The sequence below is a fragment of the Pyxicephalus adspersus genome, chromosome Z (assembly GCF_032062135.1).
Source record: "Pyxicephalus adspersus chromosome Z, UCB_Pads_2.0, whole genome shotgun sequence".
NCBI lineage: Eukaryota > Metazoa > Chordata > Amphibia > Anura > Pyxicephalidae > Pyxicephalus > Pyxicephalus adspersus.
The window spans coordinates 50760180-50782858 of NC_092871.1; the positions used below are offsets into that span (position 1 = coordinate 50760180).

A 22679-nucleotide genomic window follows, 5' to 3' on the forward strand; every position below is an offset into this window, starting at 1 on the left:
TGATTATTTAGTCACCTATACAATGATTTGCTAAACGGTAAATATTGCCATTGATTTATTATATTGAAGTTCTTTGGAAGTACTGTGTAAAATTCCAGGTCTTAATAATTGTATTTGAAGTTTGTTTCTCTACAATAACAGCCGCAGCCAACACCTGGTATGGAACAAAAAGCATCTAGGGAAATTCCTGCATTAGCACCTGACACTTCATAGGGTACAGTGTTGTATATATTCATCAGGGACAATCTCCTAACAAGCATTTTCTATATAAAGCCATGATGTTTAACCTACTTTTCATGTCAAACTAGATATTAATGTGTCCTGTCATAAAAACTAGTATAATTTGAAAACAGTACCAGATACAAGGAAATACAATTCTTCTATATTTTACAGATTTTGCAGAGTTTGTTTTCCTTGGCCTCTTTCTCACAGAAATGTCCTTGAAAATGTATGGTCTGGGTCCTCGAAATTACTTTCACTCGTCCTTTAACTGTTTCGATTTTGGGGTGAGTTTATCTACTACCTCTAAACACAGCTTGAAATTGTTTTTTTTTCCTCTGGCTTCAAATTACTAATTGTATTCAGTAAGAATTCATTTTTTCTAAACAGTAATTCTAAAGTCAGACTTTTTTCACTTTAGATAGAAAGTAGGGCAAGGTCTAACTTTTTTTCAGGATTTTATTGTTGTTTGTGTCCCACTTGGAAGGTAAGCCCTGTGTTTTTGTCCTGGTGTCAATTGTCTACAACACAGAAAGTATTGGGAAATCTAGCATTCTTTATGTTTTACTAGAACCTCCTATTCAAGTAGAATAACAAGAAACAAAAAACAAAAATAAAAAAAGATAAATAAATTGCTTTTATTTAATAAATGTTTAGATTTGCTTCCTGTTGTTTCTTCTACAAAGGATGTAAATGAAAATCAATTTAATGGGTAATAAACTGCAACAAAAAAAAAACTGATAGAGGTTTTGATAAAGCTTTAGTTTATTCTATGAAAAACAAAAAGCATTTTGTATATATACTTTATTTCTTGTTAACCTATATAAGTATTTAAAGGAAAAATTAGGATTATTCCATTAGTATTGCTGACTCTTTGGACTCCCTGAAATATCTGGAATCTTCCAGGTCAATGTGTTTTAGTGGCAATAATTGATTTCCACCAGGGGATGTTTGAGGGAATGTCAGATTTCCTGTTTTATAAATAGTGTTTGATTGCCAAATGAAAACCATGTCCGAAAAAAGGAAACTAAGTGTTTTTTCGGTAGCTTGTGCCTGAAAATATATTCAGTCAGTGGCTTTATCTACTTTTAGTATAGTCATTTCATTACACAACACTATCACAGTGATACCGTGTTTCCCCGATTTTAAGTCATCCCCATTAAATAAGTCACCCCCGATTTTTGAAAAAATAATTAAAATAAGACACTCACCCGTGAATAAGACATCCCCCGATATCCGATCCTGTGTGTGTCTCCTTGATGCTGGCTGCAGCGCGTGTCTCCTCCTGGCTGCAGTGCAGAGCAAAAAATATAAGACAGTGCCTTATAATCGGGGAAACAGGGTAACAACAGCAGAGGATTGTGGAAAACAAGGCAGGGAAGGTAGTCAGAGTAGTTCTCCGGGTTTTTACTGTTGGCAGAGAAATATTGCTGTTACTGTTTTTCCCTTCTGAAAATCTGCACAATTTTGTACTCCCAATGTCACAATCTCTGTGTCACCCTTCATAGGCAGCACTTTCATATTCCAGCAATTTTGTCAGGGTGATGTAACTCCTGTGCAAGTAAATAAACCTCAAACTCTTTTGAGTTTACAAGTGTGTTAAGCTTGTACACCTAGCTGTACATGTCACTTAGTGTATACTTTTAGAAAAGAGAGCTGACAGGCAGGGCGTTTCTTATGTTTACAAAAATTGTTCCACTCGCTACTTAAATTTAGACATTAGTCCTGCTTTAATCACTTTCCTGGTGTTCCTATTTACAGTATGTTATTTTATAATGCCACATTATGGCCATTTACCCCTTTACTATGTATTGTTCTCTAGTCTCTAGTAATCATGTCTCTAGTGATAGTGTCTTTATCTTTAAATATACATTTCCATGATCTGTGGGACATAACATTACAGCATGAGAAGCTTTGATGTCTTTGTGCGAGTGCTAACGTATAATAGATTGTTTGGCGTTTAAGGTGAGTCTTTAGTTAGGCTTTAATACTTTAATACTACTTTAATTCAATGATATTAGAATCAAGTATTCTAAATCAGGTGCAAGTAGTAGAACTTTCTGTATCTGTTTTAATCTTACAATCTAGATCTAGTGTTCTTTTTGGTTTTGGTGTTTGGCTAATATGATTCTGGAAATGGACTTGAAATCATTCATTCTCAACCACCAGGAAAATAATCCACAAGTGTTTTACTTTTCAAAGAACTGCTAATTTGTCCAAGACTCACCAGCCCAGCAAACTTAGCCCAAGAGGTGACCATTTGATGCTAAAAAAAAAGTCTCAAAAATTCCAGCATTTTAATTTTGGATCTACAGGTAACTCAGCTAATGTCAGTGGGTTGCATCCTGTAACAGGATGATAAAAAATCGCTTAGCACAAATGTTGGGGGTAGTGATATTTGGTGCTGAGGGTTGAGTTTCGTTATAAGCTACTCTGTTCGTCTATCCATTTCAGTGCTTTATCGGTTTGCACTTACTATGTATTGTTCCTACAGGTGATAGTGGGAAGTATTTTTGAGGTGATTTGGGCAGCAGTAAAACCAGGAACCTCTTTTGGGATCAGTGTACTTCGAGCTTTGAGGCTACTGCGTATTTTCAAAGTAACAAAGTAGGTGTTCTGCTTACATATGGTGTAAGCCAGTATCAGCCATTTTATATTATGACCATTATACCCCACTCACAGTTATCTTCAGACCCATATAATGAGAATTAAAAATTTGATATGGTGCTTTCAGGTATTGGAATTCTTTGAGAAACCTAGTGGTGTCCTTGCTGAACTCCATGAAGTCCATCGTCAGTCTTTTGTTCCTTCTTTTCCTCTTCATCGTGGTCTTTGCTCTTTTGGGGATGCAACTTTTTGGGGGACAGTAAGTATCAATCATGTCTCTAGTGATAGTGTCTTTATCTTTAAATATACATTACCATGATCTGTGGGACATAACATTACAGCATGAGAAGCTTTGATGTCTCTGTGAGAGTGCACCACCCTGTTAAGGTATAATAGATTGTTTGGCATTTAAGTTCCTGTTTATAGCTGTTAAGTTGACTTCTCCCCTCTCTCTCTCCACATTGTGTTTCATTACAAAAATCAAAAGGAAATCTTTACAATGAAAAAAATGGAAAAATACTTTTTAAAAAAAATGTTATCTATTTTCTCTTCTATCTAAAACAGGATTTTGGATTTTAAAGTAATTTAACATTGAATGTCTTATGTTAATATCTAATGTTATTCAGGTTTTACTTTGAAGAGGAAACAAGAAATACAAATTTTGACACCTTTCCCACTGCCATATTGACTGTGTTTCAGGTGAGTCCAATGTTGAAGTTATGGCTCACATTTAGGGTATTTGTTGTACAGAGGGTTTTCTGTCTGTTGTGTAATTGCAATGTAAAAGAATCAACCACAATGTATTTATGTTTGCATGCTTTACTTGAGGTCCTGGGTTTCCATCAGTTTTCTCCCATGATTCAGGAAACTTGATGATGTTTTGGTTGTATCATCTATAGTTGTCTCAGTTTTCAATGATCGCTAAGCCAATAAATAAAGGATTTAGATGTCTTGTTATATTTGTCAAATATTATTTATCCCTGATCTCTTACTTTTGCCAATACTGTTGCTTGCAGATCCTAACAGGGGAGGACTGGAACAATGTCATGTACTTTGGGATTGAATCACAAGGTGGTGTCAGCAAAGGAATGTACTCTTGTATTTACTTCATCATCCTGACCCTCTTTGGAAACTGTATCCTTTAATGCCAAGATACGTCAATCACAGCAGCTGTATGTTTGATAGACCAGAGCAATTTTTACATTGTTATAGGACAATTGATTCCAAAATGATTTTGTTAACCCAAATAATATAAAAATATATATTTTTTTCTTGGTATAATAATTACAATTTAGTCTTTCAAAAATGTCAGTCTTCTGAGCAAGTAAACATACCTCATTGAAATTGTTGACTTTAATTTAATGACATTAGAATCAAGTATTCTAAATCAGGTGCAAGTAGTAGAACTTTCTGTATCTGTTTTAATCTTACAATCTAGATCTGGTGTTCTTTTTGGTTTTGGTGTTTGGCTAATATGATTCTGGAAATGGATTTGAAATCAATCATTCTCAACCACCAGGAAAAAAATCCACAAGTGTTTTACTTTCAAAGAACTGCTAATTTGTCCAAGACTCACCAGCCCAGCAAATTTAGCCCAAGAGGTGACCATTTGATGCTAAAAAAAGTCTCAAAAATTCCAGCATTTTAATTTTGGATCTACAGGTAACTCAGCTAATGTCAGTGGGTTGCATCCTGTAATAAGATGATAAAAAATCGCTTAGCACAAATGTTGGGGGTAGTGATATTTGGTGTCGAGGGTTGAGTTTCTTTATAAGCTACTCTGTTTGTCTATCCATTTCAGTGCTTTATCAGTTTGCACTTACTCTACAGCATTACATGTTTATTACATTTGTTATATTTGATAGTTCCATCCTTAGCCTGAACCAGACACCCTCCTGAATGTATTTTTAGCCATTGCTGTCGACAATCTGGCCAACGCACAGGAGCTTACAAAGGTAAAAGGCTTACATAGTTACATAGTAGGTCAGGTTGAAAAAAGACATGAATCCATCAAGTTCAACCACTAGGAAAATAAACATATCCCAGTTATAAAACCCTATAAGACATAGTTGGTCAAGAGGAAGGCGAAAAAAAAAAACCCTGGTACAATTTGCTTTACCAGGGGAAAAAAAATCCATCCTGATTCCATGAGGCAATCAGATGTTCCCTGGATCAACCGTCTCTGTTATCTTTTCTTTAAATCCTTAATACCCAGTTATATTCTGTGCTTCTAGAAAAACATCCAGCTTTTTCCTAAAGCAATCTATAGTAGTTGCTAAAACTACTTCCTAAGGGAACTGATTCCACATTTTCACAGACCTTACTGTGAAGAATTCCTTCCTTATCCAGAGCTTAAACTTCTTTTCCTCCAGATGCAAAGAGTGCCCTCTTGTTCTTTGTAATGGTCTCAAAGTGAATAATTGGGAAGAGAGTTCTCTAATTGAACCATTTATATATTTATACAGAGTGATCATATCCCCCCTTATACGTCTCTTCTCAAGGGAGAATAGATTCAGTTTATTAGTTTAGTTACCCTTCTCTGGACTTTCTCTATTTCCACAATATCCTTTTTGTGAACTGGACTGCATATTCCAGATGTGGTCTGACCAATACTTTGTACAGGGGCAGGATAATGTCTCCATTTCTGCAGCTTGGCATTGCATGCTGTTATTAAGTCTATGATCTAAGCAAAGTCCAAGTACACTATATCAACTGCTACTCCACTGTTTTCCTGTTTACTTACTTCCTCAAAAAAAGAGAGTAAATTTGTTTGACAACTTCAGTCTTTCTTGAAGCCATGCTGACTATCATGTTTTTTTTTTACATCAGCTGTGAGCCACAAAGGTTTTAATTTTAACCTCTTAAATTTATTACCCATTGGAATATATTTTTCAGTGTGCTTCTGTAGAACCGACTACAAACTTTCCCATTTCTGTCCTGTGTTCTTTGAGGATAATATTGTCAACCAGTCTAAGTCACAGAGGGACGCCCTTAATAATGGAAAATTTGCTCTCTTAAAATAAATGTTTTTATCTTTCCTGTTTTTGCTTCCTGTTTACAACTTACATTAAATGAAATAATATTATGGTCACTGCTACATAGATTCTTGTTTATATGCACATTTGTTATAAGCTCTGCATTGTTAGAAAGAACTAGGTCCAGCAGAATATCATTTCTAGTTGGGGAATCTATAAACTATAGCATAAATTTATCTTGTATTAAATTAATAAATGTCATCCCTTTTGCTGTTCCTGTAGTGCCATTACTCCAGTCAATGTAGTATTAGTTGATTCTCTATTTCTTCCTTAGCACTGGGGGGCCTATAGCAGACTCCAATAATTATGTGTTATGCATCCCCATATTTAACTCCACCCATATTGCCTCAACCTCATCACTTGCTCCATCAACAATTTCATCTTTCACATTTACTTTCAGATCACTTCTCACATACATACAGACACCACCAACTTTTCACTTGACCTTGTCTTTACGAAAGACAGTATAACCAGGAATATTGACTGCCCAGTCATGTGAAGAACAAAGCCAGCCAAATCCTTTGTTTTTTTTAGTACAATTAGTACTGTGCAGTGCAATGTTTGTTTGTAACATGGGAAGGTCCTTATATTTATCCATAACCCTCCTCCCAACTATCCCCAATCCACCCTCCACTGTTGGCTGACCCCGTCTGACCTTTTTGCCACCTTACTGAACTGCCCCACCCCCCTGCGTCTTAGGGTAAATTTCCTTCCACCATTCCCCTAAATCTTTTCCCTAGCACAGCAGACCCCCTTACATTTAGGTACAAACCATCTCTGACATAAAGGTTGTACCCCAATGAAAAGTCAGCCCAGTGCTATATGAACCCAAACCCTTCCTTTTTGCACCAGGAATTAATCCGTGCATTTAGCTGTCTAAGCTCCTACTGCCTTTGCTGTGTTGTGTATGGCACAGGCAATATTCCAGAGAATATACCCTTGGAGGTCCTTTCCTTCATTTTGAAACCTAGTTCCTTAAACTGATTTTTAAGGATCCTCCATTTTCTATCTATATTGTCATTGGGTCCTGTCCAGCCCCTCCCAGTAGTTTGTCCACTCGGTCCACCACCAGCCGAACCCTGGCACCAGGGGACAGCAAACCATTCGGTTGAAGGGATCCAGGCAAAAAACTATTCTATCAGTCCTCCTGATCATAGAATTCCCTATGACAACCAATTGTCTTTTCCTTCCTGCGTTTCCCTCTCCACCACTACTAGATGGGCTGCTCTCCCGGCTGTTAGGGGTAGCAGTAACAACTAGAGTTGCCACTACTGGGTCTGCCACCTGCACATCTTAACATAACTTTGCAAATATGTTAGGGTGCTCAAACACAAGCTTTGGGAAACTGAAATTATTTTCAAAATTATGTAAACACTATCTTAATGACATTTAGTTTGTTTTATATATGAAATAGTTGACCGCCTTTTTTTTTGTTCACCCTTTATTAAATCTTTGGCTGCATGGCATTCTTTATAGATGACAGTAAATAGACCATACCTGCATAATGGGCCTGATTTACTAAAGCTCTTTAAGACTGGATAAGATAGACTATCATGGGTGATCCAGCAAACCTGGAATGAATACATGGATTTAAAATATTTGCCAACTAATAACAAATGATTTTAGGAAATTAATTCTAGGTTTTCTGGATTACCCAGGTTCTCCAATAAACGTTTATCATCTCCGGCTTTGAATAGGTTGCTATATTAAGCTCAATGTGTGTTTTGACTGACCACTTGTAGTCTCTATCAGAAGCCTGTATGGGACATTAAAGAAGCACAGCTGGGAGGCAGGGACAGAGTATTGTCACCTTATGTTAGAAAATGCCTAAACAAAGAACTTCATGACAGGAGCTCCGGGCATTTTAATGAAAGTTGCATATTTAGATAGATGTGGCCTTTGACCCCTCAAAAACATGTTACAAAAACAACAGCATTTATGATATTTTACTGTGCATAGGTTCTCTATTCTTGTGTTTCTATGTTGCTGAACTGAACAATATGTCTTCTGCAGGATGAGGAGGAGATGGAAGAGGCTACAAATCAGAAGCTGGCACTTCAGAAAGCCAAAGAAGTGGCGGAAGTCAGCCCCATGTCCGCGGCCAATCTTTCAATCACAGCGTAAGAAATCAAACCATTTATGATTCCTATTTTACATGAACCTAGAAACCTCTCTTGGAAATACTTATTTTAAAATTCAAACACATGATTGATGATTAAACACTGTTCATTGTATTCCTTTAAATTGTGTAGGTTTGTGAAATATCCATTTAACTTACTGGGAAATGCTATATATATATTATTTAGATAGTAGACAAATGAAATGCTGCAACAGTACTCTAGAGATGACAAGTGTAGACAACTTCAGAATACATTACTGTTTGTAAGGAAAACTTGGTGCTATCCATGTATACTTCATGGACCTGCACTGGTGTAAAACAACAAGGTAGATAATAAGTACCATTTACAAAGCTGATGAACTTACTGGCCTGTGGTAGTGGGACACAATTTAAGTATTCAGCGTGATAGTCAGTGTTTAAAAATGCAATTTTTTTTTTTTTTTTTTGCTTCTCTGCTTTAAGGGACTATCCCCAAACCTTATTTTATTACAAAAAAAGCAAGTTGACATTGATTGTATGGCTGCCTCCTATCTAATTATAACGTTTGACAACAATATGCTAAACCATTTTTCACTGATCTTATAGATCCCTTTCTTTAATGCCCATAAAGTATAACTTGCCTTGATGTCGTCTGCAAAATTTCCCACCTCTTTAAATCTAAAACCATATTTCTTTTTTATGTCCCTTTATCTTACCACCATTTATTCTGAATTTTGAATGTTTTGTTGTTGGCAAATAATCTGGTGGATTTGCATACTCCTAGGGTGACTGGGTAGGTTGGGATCTGTAGCCTATAACCTGCACCAGACAGTTTTAGGACCATCCATATTGCAGACACAGACTTGAATCCATAACTGGCACTGGAGTTCAGGGCAATCTGTCACAGCTCCCTCCAGCACATAAAAAGATTAAAAAGCAGATATGGACGTCAGATGGACGGTTTTGCTGAGCAGATGGCTTTTTTTTTTTAAACTAGTGATGAATGCAACAAGACGGCTGCTTAACTCTCCCTGCCGTGCTTGGTGCTCAGTACTTCGTTTTCATTTTACACCCAGCACTAGTAATACACAGAGACATTTCAGAGTTCAACCTCCCGTTAAACAGAGATGGTTTTACACAAGGAGAATTTTGATGCTACAGACACTAAAGAGACTTTGTAGTTAGAAAGGGATTTCAGCCAATTTGGCAGAAAAGACCGACATATGAACAATGGCTTTTCTTGGCATCTACATTTGGTCACATTATTGTCAAAATTATGTTTGCAAAAAACAGTGACAAAAATTTTAAACTCAGGTGAACAAATGCATTTTCAATGTTTGTACCTATAATCTTTGTTTTAAAATTTCCCCCATATTCCCCCAACATAGAGTCAAGTGGAGGTAGGGTAAAGGAATAGTACAGCATAAAAAATGTAATTCCTATTACACACTCACATTAAGATGTATCTCAAGCCAAACCCTGATTAGTATAAAATGGTGTGTGGAAGGGTTAGAACCACACAGTAAATCTAAGATGTTATAGCTGTCACTGGAACAGAAGGTTAAGGAAAATTCTCTAATGGAGGACACCTGTTTTGTGTCATTCTGGTGGTACAGTTACATTCTGGTGGTACAGTATTTGTACACTCTCCCATTTGATAAAAGTATGTAATATGAGGGCCTATCCTAACTATTAATTAAATTTATATCCAGTAGTAGGCTCTTGCAAATAGTTGTAGTTTATTGGTGAATATAAAAGAGATTGGACAGTCAAATTGTAATTTTTGGTAAGCTTAAGAGGGATTTCCTCCTCATGTTGGAGACATTTTATCTAACTTTTGACAAGAAGGCAAATCTCACCAATGTGACACAGACAGGTAAAACGTATGGGAACTGACTATTATACTCCCTCTTTAACTAACAAAAAAAAAGCCATCTTCCGGTCAGGTGAGATGAGGCGAGGTGGTAAAAGATTTTTTAAAGAGTATAGGGTTTTCCCAAATTACATTTTTGGTTTGAATTCCCTGCTCCAGTAAATCATTACGTCACAACTTAGGCCCATAATGGCTTAATTTATTTATTTTCTAGATAACACAGAAATATTAAAGTGGTGCAAGAGTAAAACAGAAAGGGGCCTACACAGAACCAGATCAATTTTGTACCCATTACCCCTTTGCTGTCTTCACTTTCAGCACCATTTTAATATTGATAATTACAGCTGATATGCCAAGTCACACATTTAAATACATGTTAGGTAAACCAAAGACACTGGAGTTTGTTTTGTATTTTAAACAAGCTTCTAAGAACATATACATTGGATAAGCATATGGTCCCATAGCAGGATAGAGATAGTGTAAAAAGGCCTTCAGCTTGTTTTACATAAAATAATTTATAATTTTGCAGAGCACTAAGATTATCACAAACTTCTTAATTAGTCCAAACTTTGTGTGTTTTAATTGATCAGTAATCAGATAGTTACCCCATCAAGCACCAAAAAGTTAAGTCATAATATTCTTGAGGCAACAAATACTGCATTGAAAATATCTTCCCATTTTGTGAGCTAGTGAAAGAGCAATTTCCTCACCTAAACACTGTCCAGACAAACAAGATTTATGAGGATGAGTCAAAGTTATAAAGAGGATCTTTACTCAATGTCAAGAGACCTAACAAGTTATCAGGTGACAAATTACCCCCTAATGCAGACATCAAAGCTGGTTTTGGTGGTAGGGGCAGCCAACAATGACAATCACTTCTTCTATGCTTTTAATAATCAATATATTAATATTGGTTATAAACTCCACTTAACCATCTCATTGCCAGAGGCTTTTCAGCTGTGTAAATCTGAAAGGAAGATTTAAAACTGTTCTTTTCATGAGGGCTGCTCTTGCTGATATCCTTTTTTACTAGTTAAATACTAGTTAACCAGATCTGCTTTAGGTATTTTCAATTACCTGTTCCAGGTAAATGACAAGTTAAATTATTGAAGCCAGGGGGGAAGTTCTAGATATGATGCAAATATTTCAGCAAGGTTCCCACTACCTCTTTGGGAAATCTTACCACTGAGCTAAAGAACACCCCTTTTCAGGTATGCCTAGGTGGAGGAAGGAAAGCTTATCTCAGACAGTGAGCGAGGCACAGGACATTTTGTGGTATATGCTTCCTATAAAGCCATCATAACAGGATACCGGCTGGGACAACATACTGCCAATACTTCAGGGCAGGGTCCTCTCCTCCTGTATCACTGTCTGTATTAGTCTGTCATTTGCAATGCCTATTTAATGTACAGCGCTGCGTAATATGTTGGCGCTATATAAATCCTGTTTAATAATAATAATAATAATACTCACAGCTTCAAGACAAGAGATCTCCTACTCTGTTCTCACATTGACAGGAGTTGTTTTACATGGAGCTGCAGCCTTCTTCTGTGAATGGAACCTGTTCAGGGGCAAAGAATTGCTTGACAGTTCTTTAGAATGACAAATTGTCACAGACTCAATAGGGCCTGGTGAGCTGCCTGATTTAGTTTCAGGCCAAACTTGCCTACTGGGAATCCTACTTACTGGCCCAGTATGTCTCCTAGTTCTACACAAAGCAAAGTAGTGTTGTTGTTTCCATAAATAGGCTTGACCAAATTTATGCTGGATGTACCAGCTCGACATGGCCTTGAAATGTAAGATGGCATGACTTCATCTACCCTAACTCCAGTGCTGAAGCCTCCCTTTACACACATTATTACACTGGATACCCCACAGTAATTATTTATATTGGCTAAATGGAACTAATCCTTTTGCGCTGCATTGTTTCGGTTTTACTCTTGGATGTTTATGCTTACCATGGTCTTGTGTGTGACAGGATAATAAAATGCCACAATGAAATAGTTGGAGTTCATATCAGCCATGTTGAAGACAAACTACAACACTTTTCACTCTGATGTTATTTTTTGATTTCCAGGGAAGAGGGCAAGCTTATGCAGTGTTCAGTTTCTCCAGTGATACACAAGGAGTCATTTATGTGATTTTCCTTTAAATTAGCTTTATTAATGCCCCCAATTCTCCCTCCCTCTTTCCCTCCCATTGCCCCCCCCCATATTCCCCCCTGTTTTTTAAAAGATATAGTAAATAGGCCTCGGAAGGAAAGGGTAGACTACTGGAATTGTCAATCAGGCAAATAGGCTGCAGTCTATACAGATATGAGCTCTTATCTTTGCTCTACCAATTTATTGTAATGTTTGAAGATTGGACACCTGTTATCTCTTGCAGTTTGTCTCTTTTTCTCTCTACTAATGATGATTCCTTCAAGATTGTATAAAAAAAATTGAATTGAAAGCATTATAATTAGAACCGGACATTTTAAAAGCCATGAATTGAGCTTTAAAAAGAAGTGATCAGCAAAGCAGCCCTCATAATAATTTCTCATACAAGTTTCCTTGCAGGCAATCATGAGTAAGGTATAATGTAGATATATTTCATTCATCCCATGACCTCAGTAGTTTCTTTTTAGACTAGAAAAAGAACACCATGAAAAGGCACACTGCGGAAGTGGTATAGACAGACTGCCAGCCTAAAGAGCTGATATTTTCTATATTTTGCCTTTTGTTATTTTCTGATTTGTATACTTTTTTTTTATTTTCCATTTATTTTTTATACTGTGTTTATTTTCTTCTCCTTCTGTGGTCCTTGTGCTGTGAATCATACCTCCCCGAAACCCAATGGTTTAGTTGGTGTTCCCTAACCATTTTCTGACCCACATTTCATGTTGCTTGTGACTCGGGATGAGGTGTTAAGGCCTGGGAACCCCTAATTTAAATTTTTGTCTGCTATCAATATAAAAATTCAGGTCTATTTAGCTTGGAAGTAATACCCAGTTATATGCATCTGAGATATGGTGGCTGTGTTAATTTTTAGGTTAGAAACATTTTCTGCATGTACAGAATTATTCATTGATCTGACCAAAAGTAATACCTATTTATATGCACTGTCAAACAAAACTGCCTGGCTGTATTAGTTTTTAGGCTAACAAAATACCTTCCCTCTGTATTTTAGAGATGGGAGGAGTGGAGGTGTTTAGGTAGGGTGACAATGCCAATTCCCTATAGATAAGGTATGGTGAGTGAGTTTTGCCACCATAGAAAAGAAGTTTGTTACTGGTAGATGAGTTCAAAAAATTGCCAAAGCAAGCTCCTTTTTTTGTGTTTAGTTATGCTTTAATGTATTAGTAATATAAAGTTGTCAAGTGTCCATCTTTCTGCAAGATAGAAACCCCCTATTTTGCAAACAGTCCTGCCACACAGGCGTTAAGGTCTTGTGATACATCAAGCTCTTTGAAGTCACTGCATTCTTTATTTACGACTTTGCCTTAAGAAATGAGTGGAAGTGTAATCCTTCCCCACATAATATCATGTTTTTTGACAAGGGTGGGGTAAGTGAAGAAAGTAAAGAAGGAATATACCTGGAATAGCAAATAATGGAGATTATGTATTGGTTAGCATCCTTATTTAAATGGTGATAAAGGATTCATATAAGGAGGTAGTGAAAAGAGCAGTGATATGTGGTAATACAAAGCAGCCATTGATATATCAGCTTTAGAATGAATTCTGACTTGCTATTAATTTTACTGCACTTTTTCCTATTACTTTCCTTTTTAAAAATAAATCCCATCACCATTTTTTCCCTAGTGTACCCCATTTTTCAACACATTTGTAGTTTGTTTTCTATCTTCCTCATATACTCAAATCCTCAGTATTCCTTATCTCAGTTATGTCTTATTATTGCCCCATCTTTGGTTTTGTTGTTCTCCTTGTGCAATCCCATATATACTTTTATTTCTCCCCTATTTATTTTTTATGTTTACACAGTGGAGGAGGTTTAAGGTTTTACCCCGCAATCCCTCAGAGTAAAACATTTATCCTCTTCCACTGTCCTCATGTCCTTTATGGTTTGATATATTTTATTTCTCACTTTTTCTTTTCTTGCATGTGCAGTTTTGTAAAGCAAACTCGAGGTGCGATTTCTCGCAGCCCATCTGTCTGCAACGTAAATTTACCGTGAGTTGCCCTATGTTACGATATTCACTGTATGGACTTCTGGTTTGATAGTAACTATTTATGAAAAAAATGATATATATGTAGACAGAATATATATATATATCTGAACTTCTAGCTCCTTCCTTCCTTCACCTTTCAAACTTTCATCCTCTTTGTGAGTGCCAGTCACTGTATGCTGCGTGTAGCACCAAGCAGATCTTTAATTTCTTCAAAGCTGCATTGTTTAAATGTTTTAAGCATTTTCACCTCATTGCTGTCTTATACATACATTGTTCTTGTTTATTTTATTCTTTTCTTCATTTGCATTTCTATTTCTTCTTTCACAGATTGCAAACTAATGACAATGATGTCCTGTCCCTGTAATTAACTCTGCTTCATTCTCCCTTTCAAATTAAAGTTCATTTTCATCTTATATATAGTACTCATGGCTGCTTACTTGAGCTATACCTATCTATATATAGATTTGGCTCTACAGTGGCTGTTATACTGTAGATAGGAGAGAGAATGGCTTAAAAATGTTTTGTGGGCATATATGAGTTTAGCAACCTTTTATGTATAAATCTGCTTATGTGTCATTTATGGTTGAAAAATATCTGTCTTTCTTCTTTAGTCCTCCATTCCATTTCAGTCTATTTTCCTTTTTCATTTTCTGTTTCCTTTTCTTCTTCACTTCTATCTTTCCTGCCTTTTTTCTACCTGTCTTTCCTTCATTCTATCTTTTCATCCATTCATAAACCCAAAAATTCTCCTTTTTTTGCATTTCTTCTTTCTGTCTCTCCATTTCATCTTCCTCTACTTTCATTCTCTTTAATTTCCTTTTGACTCTTTTTCCTTTCTTTCTTTCCCCTTCTACTTTATTCTTTTCATTCTTTTTTATCTCTTTCTCTTTCTTTTCCTTTTCAGACAGTCTTTCACTCTTTATGCCTTGCTCCTTAAGCTATATATATCACTGAGCAAATGATAATCCAACAGGTTTATTGTGTCCAGAGTAAGCAATTTCTGCATTATTTACATTTTTACTCATCTAGTTTGTGCTCTTTCAGTGCTCTTTGCAGCTTATTATGTATCATCAGTCTATTGTTGTTTCCTGCTGCCCAGGGATACGACTTTGCTTTACTGCGAGTACTGCATCGGAATCTGTTGTATCGAGAAAGCAGCTTGGTGAGGACTGAAATAAAACTCCGCTAGAGGTTACAAAGACATAAGCTAAAAGTGACTTGCAGAAAAATCTAATAGAATATACAGCTATGGGAAGACATTTTCAAGCTGTGCAGAGATGGGTTAGGGAATGTGAAAAATAAAAAATAAAAACATGTTTTATCTTTAAAACAGGTAACATGTTTATATATAAATATAGCTGTTCTTTTTATGCTATTTAAATATATATCAGGTTCTAAAACACACAAACCGTTTCTTTAGCGCATTGTTTAATGCCCGGTCAAAGGCTTTCTGTTTTTGTGGAAATGTATGTCCTTTGATTGAAAGGTCTCTGTATGTAAACCGTTTTCATTTTCCGGGTGTGAGCAGGCAGCAGCTTTCCATCTTGAGTTCACAGTGCATAGCCGGGGAGGTCTGTGAGTGTCTATCAACACTCGGGTGTCTCTTTGTGTCCTTCAGTTTGTGGCAGTCTCTGACCCGCTGTCTGCTTCCTGTCAGTCACATGTATTGTTGCCTGTCAGTGTTCTGTGTTGCAGCTCAGCCCCAGGTCTGTGGCTCTGTCAGTCCTACTCTGTGTGATCGCAATGTGAATCCTCCTATTGTACCTCCAGGGTGGGAAACGTGGCACAGATCCATCCTCTGTTACGTCAAAAGGTCACAAAGGCCAGAGCCCGCATTACTAGGAGCCAGTGACCCCTGTGTGGCAGAAAGGGGGCATCCAGTGATCACAGCCTTCCATCCTTTCTCCTTGACAGCTAGAAATAGTTTGATTCTTATTGTATAAACAAGATTTTTCAGTCCAGTTGAGTTCCAGTGAGTGGAAAATATGCTGTTTCTTTTAGGGTCAATTTGTATTTATTATTTGATTGTGGTTGTAGAGAAACTCTAGTGTAGTTTCAGTAAGGTCATTTTAATGTAGGACTAATAAAGAAATTTGTGTCACACTTAGGGTCCATTTGGATCTTTGCAACGTGGTAACATTTAACAGCCCACATTACATTGCTGTGTTGCAGTGGTATTCCTTTTTTAATGGCACCCCAATTCACTTGTATTAAAAGTGCAGTGTGTTGCGCTTGAGTCCTGTGTGTTTTTAAATATGTTTGGATGTGTTGCCTATTCATTTTGCAATGGGCTGTCTTACTGCAAAACACATAACATCCAACACAATACACATTAAGATTTAAAAACTCATTAGAATGTAACCATGTGTCCATCTATGTGCATTGTGTTAACGCATGTATGGGTTGCCAACACATCAAAACAAAAACAAATCAAATAAATAATATTTTATCACCCACACTGCATCACAATGCACATTGGTGCTTACTTTAAAAATAAGCTGTTTCTTAACAGGTTCTAAAATGATTTAAATCTAACCTCAAGTATAAAACAACATACAACAGATTCTACTGTGCCATTACAGTATTTATTTATCAAAAAATAGGTTGAAATATAGCCAAGTGTGAAAAATAAATACACCCTATTATCCAGTAGCTTGTAGAACCACCTTTAGCAGCAACTGTTTTCTGCAAGACCTTATTATCAGTCTCTCACCATGGGTCTGATTTATCAAAGTTCTCCAAAACTGGATAAGATAGACTATCATAGGTGATCCAGAAAACCTTAAATGAATTGAAAAAAATTGCCAAAAAAAAGCAAATGATTTTGGGAAATCCATTTCAGCTTTGCTGGATCACCCAGGTTCATCCATGAAATGCTATCCTCCCCAGTCTTGGAGAGCTTTGATAAATCAGGTCCAATGTTGTGGGGGAATGCTCTGTCCCACAGCGTTTCGATTCGGTTGAGGTCTGGACTGTGACAGAGTCATTGCAACACATTGCTTATTTTCCTTGTCTGCCATTCTATTGTAGTTGTGCAGGTATGTTTGAGATCATTGTCCTGTTCCACAACCCAATTTCAGCCATCATTTAGGTGTTGCCTTATATTTAACTCTAGAATACTTTTGTATACAAAGCGATTCATAGAGGACTCAATAGTTGCAAGGTTTCCAAGGCCGGTGGCTGCAAGCCCAATTCATCATCCTTCTACCACTGTGCTTGACAGTTGGTATGATGTGTTTGAGCCAATATGCTGTATTTGGTTTTTGCCAAACATAACAGATGTGCATTATGGCCAAACATCTCACCTGCCCAAAGGATTTTGTTCCAGAGGTCTTTGGTTTGTTAAGAAGCAACTTTGCAAACTTTGAGAAACTACTTTCTCTTAGCAAAACACTGGACCATCATGAACTTTAACATTTAACATGCTAACTGAAGCTTGTAGAGTCTAAGATGTGTTTGTTGGGTGTTGTGCAGTTCTTTTTTGAGCATTGAACAATCTGATCTCAGCGTGAATTTGCTACGACACCCACTCCTAGAAAGATTGGCAACTGTCTTGAATATTTTCCACTTGTGAATAACCTTTCACACTACAGAATGATGGACTTCAAATTGTTTGTCTTATAACCCTTCCCAGGTTAATGGGTAGCAACAAATTGTTCTGCTGATGTCTTTCCCCTTGGCATTGTGTTAACACACACCTGAATGCTCTAGAGCAGCCAGCTGCCAAAAGTCCACTTTAATAGATGTGGTTATACTTGCTGTTGATCAATTAATTAGGTTAATTTAGATAACAGCACCTAGCAGATACTAACCCCCTTTGTTTCAATGGAAGCGTTAGGTACTTCATTTTTCACACACTATTTCTGCATTTTGACTTTGTCTTTGTGAAATAAATAATGACAAAATGTAATAAGTCATGTGTTGTTAATCTGACGTTGCATTTACCTAATTTTAAGACATGCTAAGAACTAGATTATTTTTTACTATGCCCTGATATGTAAAACCTTGGTATTGAAAGAGGATGTACTTTCTTTTTCACATGATTGTACAATTTCATATTATGTAGAAACAAAATCCATAAAAATCATATATATTGATTTCAATTTTTGCTTCCAGATAATCTCTGCAACATTATCTAAAAAAATGAATCAATTATATCTTTTCTTAATAAAGAGGTATAGCTAAAAAACACATCACACATAATAGAGTGTTAAGGTTTAGGACTGCACAGACGTTTAAGATGCTGTGACGTGTGAAGATGTCTTTGTAACCTGTGCACCTGATTGCATTATTGCAACATTGCTGATTGCATGTGCAGATCTTTGTTCCTGTGCTTTTTGGCTGAAAAAGCAAACCATCTCAGATAGGAGCTTTATGAGGCAGGAAGAAGGGTATCTGGCAAGACAACAGTCTGGCAAGCGGAGCTGCTACACACTCTTACAGTTGCAGGGGTGCCAAATCTCTGCCTTACTAAAAAATAATAGAAGCAAAATTAGAAATTGATGTTACAGAGTGAAACTTGCCAGTAGAACATTTGTCCTACAATTTGCCCTTTAAAAGGGGACAGCTGTTTTTGAAGCTTTTCTGCCTTCTCATATAATAAAAGCATAAAGGCCAGCTTCTGGTCTAGTTTTAGGTGGTCTGAATTGTCTATTTGGTGGTAATATATTTCATTAGCAATGTATTGTGATAGTTTGTGTTTCTGCCTTACAGTAAGGCCATAAAGTAAATGTCCCTTGTAGCTGGACTTTACAGCTCTTTTTTCCAAATCCTGCAGAGAACACCTGGGTGTTATAATGGCATCAGTTGGCTTTGTAATGGTCACATCATTGGGAAAGCCATTGCTTGAGTCCATATATTGTATGAAGCTGCTGTACTTTTTAAATTACTGTGAACTGTGAGTTACTGGTCTTCAAAGTTGTTCCGTGTCAATGACTTAGAATGTATTTTGGTCTTTGGTTCAGTAAGACAGTCAGACAATTATTACTTTCAAAAGAAAGCATTGCATTGTCAGCTTATGTATACTCTAACTATAGAGCTTCATAAGGTCTATACTGCTAGATGCTGAGAGAAGTGTCTGTGTCATACAGAATTTATGGTGGGCTGTTGATGAACACCAACAACTACTCATCCAAACCAGATCTGAGCAATTTTTTTAGGAAAAATGACATTAGTGGCTGACTGGCAACTGGCAGGCTGTCATCAGCTCTGACACCATCATCTGTTTGAGATTAGCCTTAAAGCTGCCCTGTTGTTGCAAGCTTGCAGTATGGCTTTTTTGTAAATAATGGTCATAGATCCCGTTTCATATTCTTCCTGGTTGGCTGCACTATTTTACATTTAGGTGTTTCATTTCTCCAAATGTGATTATACTGCTGGGTCTCTGTGAAGACCTGTCATCTGTACCAGCCATTCCTTGGAGGTGCCCCTGAGCATTTAATTGCACTGCCCTGCTAAAAAATAGACCTCAACACCATGCAAATTACACAGTTTTTCCCATGTGCCTCTGCATCTGAATCCCAGAAATTGCATTGAGAGTCTTCTACTACCTGTAAAGGAGAATGCTGTATTTATACAAACCATTTGTTTTGACATGTCTCCCTATACATAAATAGTATAAATAAAAAAAATACCTTTTATCAATGAAAAGCACTCCTTGATTATTAGTCAGTGACTTTGCCAAGACTAATCATCAAGACAAAAGTCACCTTCCCCAGTGATCACTCCAGAACTGCAAAGATGGCTCTGCTCTTCTGGAGTGGAAAGTTGATAAAGGCCCTGTAAGTAGGAGCATGCTGTGCTATGAGATGTAATAAATACCTGGAAGTGTTACACATGACTTTCATGCACTTTACATAAAAAAAAAAAAAAAACTTTATATGTTTTGAAAAAAAACTGTATATAGTGTGATAGCATTGTGTGAAAAAAAAGTACACCCTTACCACTTCCAATAAAATTAACAAGTTATGTAACAGTTCAGTACTGCTAATCAAATGCACTTGATAAATTGATCATCAGCAAATGTGACCACCTCTTTAAAAAGCAGAAGTTTTGGCACTTTGCTGGTCTGCATCTTTCAGGTGTGTTAACGCAAAGCATAACCTGGAAAGACAGCATCATCTTAAGGAAAAAATGTTGCTGCCCCTGGACAGTTGCCAATTTTCCCAGCAGTGGACATCCCAGCAAATTCACTCCAGAGTTAAGCTGTGCAATGCTAGGAAATTGCAAAAACCCAAGAACTGAATAACAAACTCTACAGTCTTTACTCATTATAACCAGTTTGGCTTACTAGTAGTCATTCTGCACAGTGATTGTGCTTGACTGCTGTTCTTTCTTAGTCCATAGGTTGGTCTGAGCAGACAGCAAAAACATCAATTAAGAGTAATCTTAGACAAGCTTAGCTGCAAATCATACTTTATGATAGAGAGATGAACACTGAAAGGATACAGTAATTTAAATATATTACATATATTACAATAATACCTCTAAATGTGTATTTACATTCCTTACAATGACATTATTGCTTTAGTTTCATTTTAAATATTCTTACTGTTTCAGGATTAAATATTTAACTCAGTGTTTTAGCTAGTTAGGGTAATAGGTTTTTTTGACCAAGACAATTAGTCATGATTGTAAATGTAGCATCAGTATCGGTGTCCTACAATATCATTTAGCAACGTGCTGTTGTAGAATAAGGGGTTGCTAATGGGGACTAGTGTATCTCCTGCAGTGAGATGCCTTTTGCCTCCATAGAACAGAACAGGCTACTTGGCAGTACTAATTGTCTGTACAAGATCTATGCACTATGCAAACACAAGGAAAACACATTTTCTGTTCCTTTTTACTGTCAAATAATTTGATTGTGAACTCCTTTGCATCCTTTTCGTACCAAAGTTCATGCTCTTATCCCCTGCAATACAGACTTCTTGCTTCCAGACAGAGTGAGTGAGCCATGACCAGGGCACCTCAGAAGTCATCCTAAACCCAACAGACTGCCCAGCCTAAACATTACTACCCTTACGCAATGCCTTAGACACTGACACCAACTTGGAAGGTAAATTGGCTGCAAGCAGTTGCTTTATTTAAGTAAACTGTAATATTTTACATCTAAAACTTCTTACATAAAATATTTTTTACCCATGAAACAACATATTTAAACTATTACAAAACATGTATCTTAATATTTAATCATTTTCCTGTGTCAATAACACTTGAAAAGTTGCAGATCCTGGAAGACAAGGTCTGGATATGATTAAACTACATACTCGGGGCCAGCATATACATGATGGCCTCCATCCACCCAGGACTGCCTCGGGGACCGTATTATTAATCTGCTGCTCACCAACTACAGACACCATTTTCCTAATCCAATTAGGGGAAACCACACCTACGTTGGCTCTTCCCCACACAAAATATAACCACCAAGACCCTTGACCTCCAGGACCCCAACTGTAACTCTCAATTCCCCATCCTGTGCCCTAACACAACACCCTATGCATCCAAACAGGGCAGGAGGGTGAGAAACTTCCAACTTCAAAAAGGCTCCAGATTTTTAAAAATTCTAGGCCTTATAGCCTTTTTTTCTTTTCTTTTCACCCCACCCCACTGTCCTAATCCCCTCTCTGACCTGGCATGTCTGCCTATTTTTTCTTTCTTTTTGCTCCAAGGCTACCTGTCTTGTTGATTTTCTATACAAGTTGGTATATAGTACTGAGTTTCACTGTTAGGGTTGTATATGATCTTAGGAATCTTTTCCACCCTATGCATTAGCTGTGCATTATTATGCCATAGAGGACAAAAAAACTTGAAGAAAACTTGTAAGTAGCAGAGTTTAGATTAGATTAGGTCTGGTGGCCATCTTTATATATTTTTTTAAACTTTAAAGGCCAACTAAACCTTAAGCTGAACAAGGCAAATTTTAACAGCAATCAGGTTGTTAAGTGAATACAGATAATTTATCAAAGTAAATAGTAGACAGAATATTTATAGTGGGCCAAATATTCATACTACATTGTATTATTTCTTCTCTTCTCTTCAACCAGACATGATCATAAGACATTCAAAGATGAAAAACGTCCAGATTGCATTTGCCAGCATCAATACATTATAGTAGAAATGTTGTGTTTACATGAGTAGGCAGTGGTTACAGGAAGTAGGTAGTGAACAATTGTAAGATCTTAGTCTAGTAACTCTAAACTAAAAGGCATAAGAGATTTATGACTGTGAATATACGTGCACAGCTTAAAAAATAGATTTATGATTTTGAAAATTTCAGTTCCGAAAGTAATCTTCATACTTTACACTAATCAATATAATTACTTTAAATAGTTACCTTGTTCAATTTTGGTTTTAACTGAGCTTTAAAGGATAACCTATAATAAACATATTTTGGATGCAAACTTTCAAAAAATGCTAGTTGCCTTGGCTATTTGTGACCTGTACCAAGCATGCCGGTCAAGAAAGCCATGCTGAAGTTAGAACTCTTTCATAATTTGTATACTAGTTTCAGGACAGGGGCTTTGAAAATAGTGGGAAAACTTGATGACAGCCAGACATTTAGTATACTGTCTTGCTGAATTCAAAGTCATAGGATATAGGCAAACCAAAGTTTCCCAAATATGTACATCGAAGCATGTTGCTTGGACCTAAGCCATTAGACCTTGAATTCTGGGCTCTTTA

At 36.7% G+C, this 22679-nt stretch overlaps 1 protein-coding gene across 1 annotated transcript in view; it reads left to right on the forward strand.

Annotated features, from left to right (window-relative positions):
* CACNA1B (calcium voltage-gated channel subunit alpha1 B) overlaps positions 1 to 22679 on the forward strand; it is a 221519-nt gene that overhangs the window by 134871 nt on the left and 63969 nt on the right. Inside the window, 7 exon segments of the mRNA XM_072431529.1 lie at positions 394 to 506; positions 2714 to 2826; positions 2954 to 3085; positions 3453 to 3525; positions 3843 to 3960; positions 4714 to 4781; positions 7875 to 7981. Of these exon segments, the coding sequence (XP_072287630.1) occupies positions 394 to 506; positions 2714 to 2826; positions 2954 to 3085; positions 3453 to 3525; positions 3843 to 3960; positions 4714 to 4781; positions 7875 to 7981 (724 nt within the window).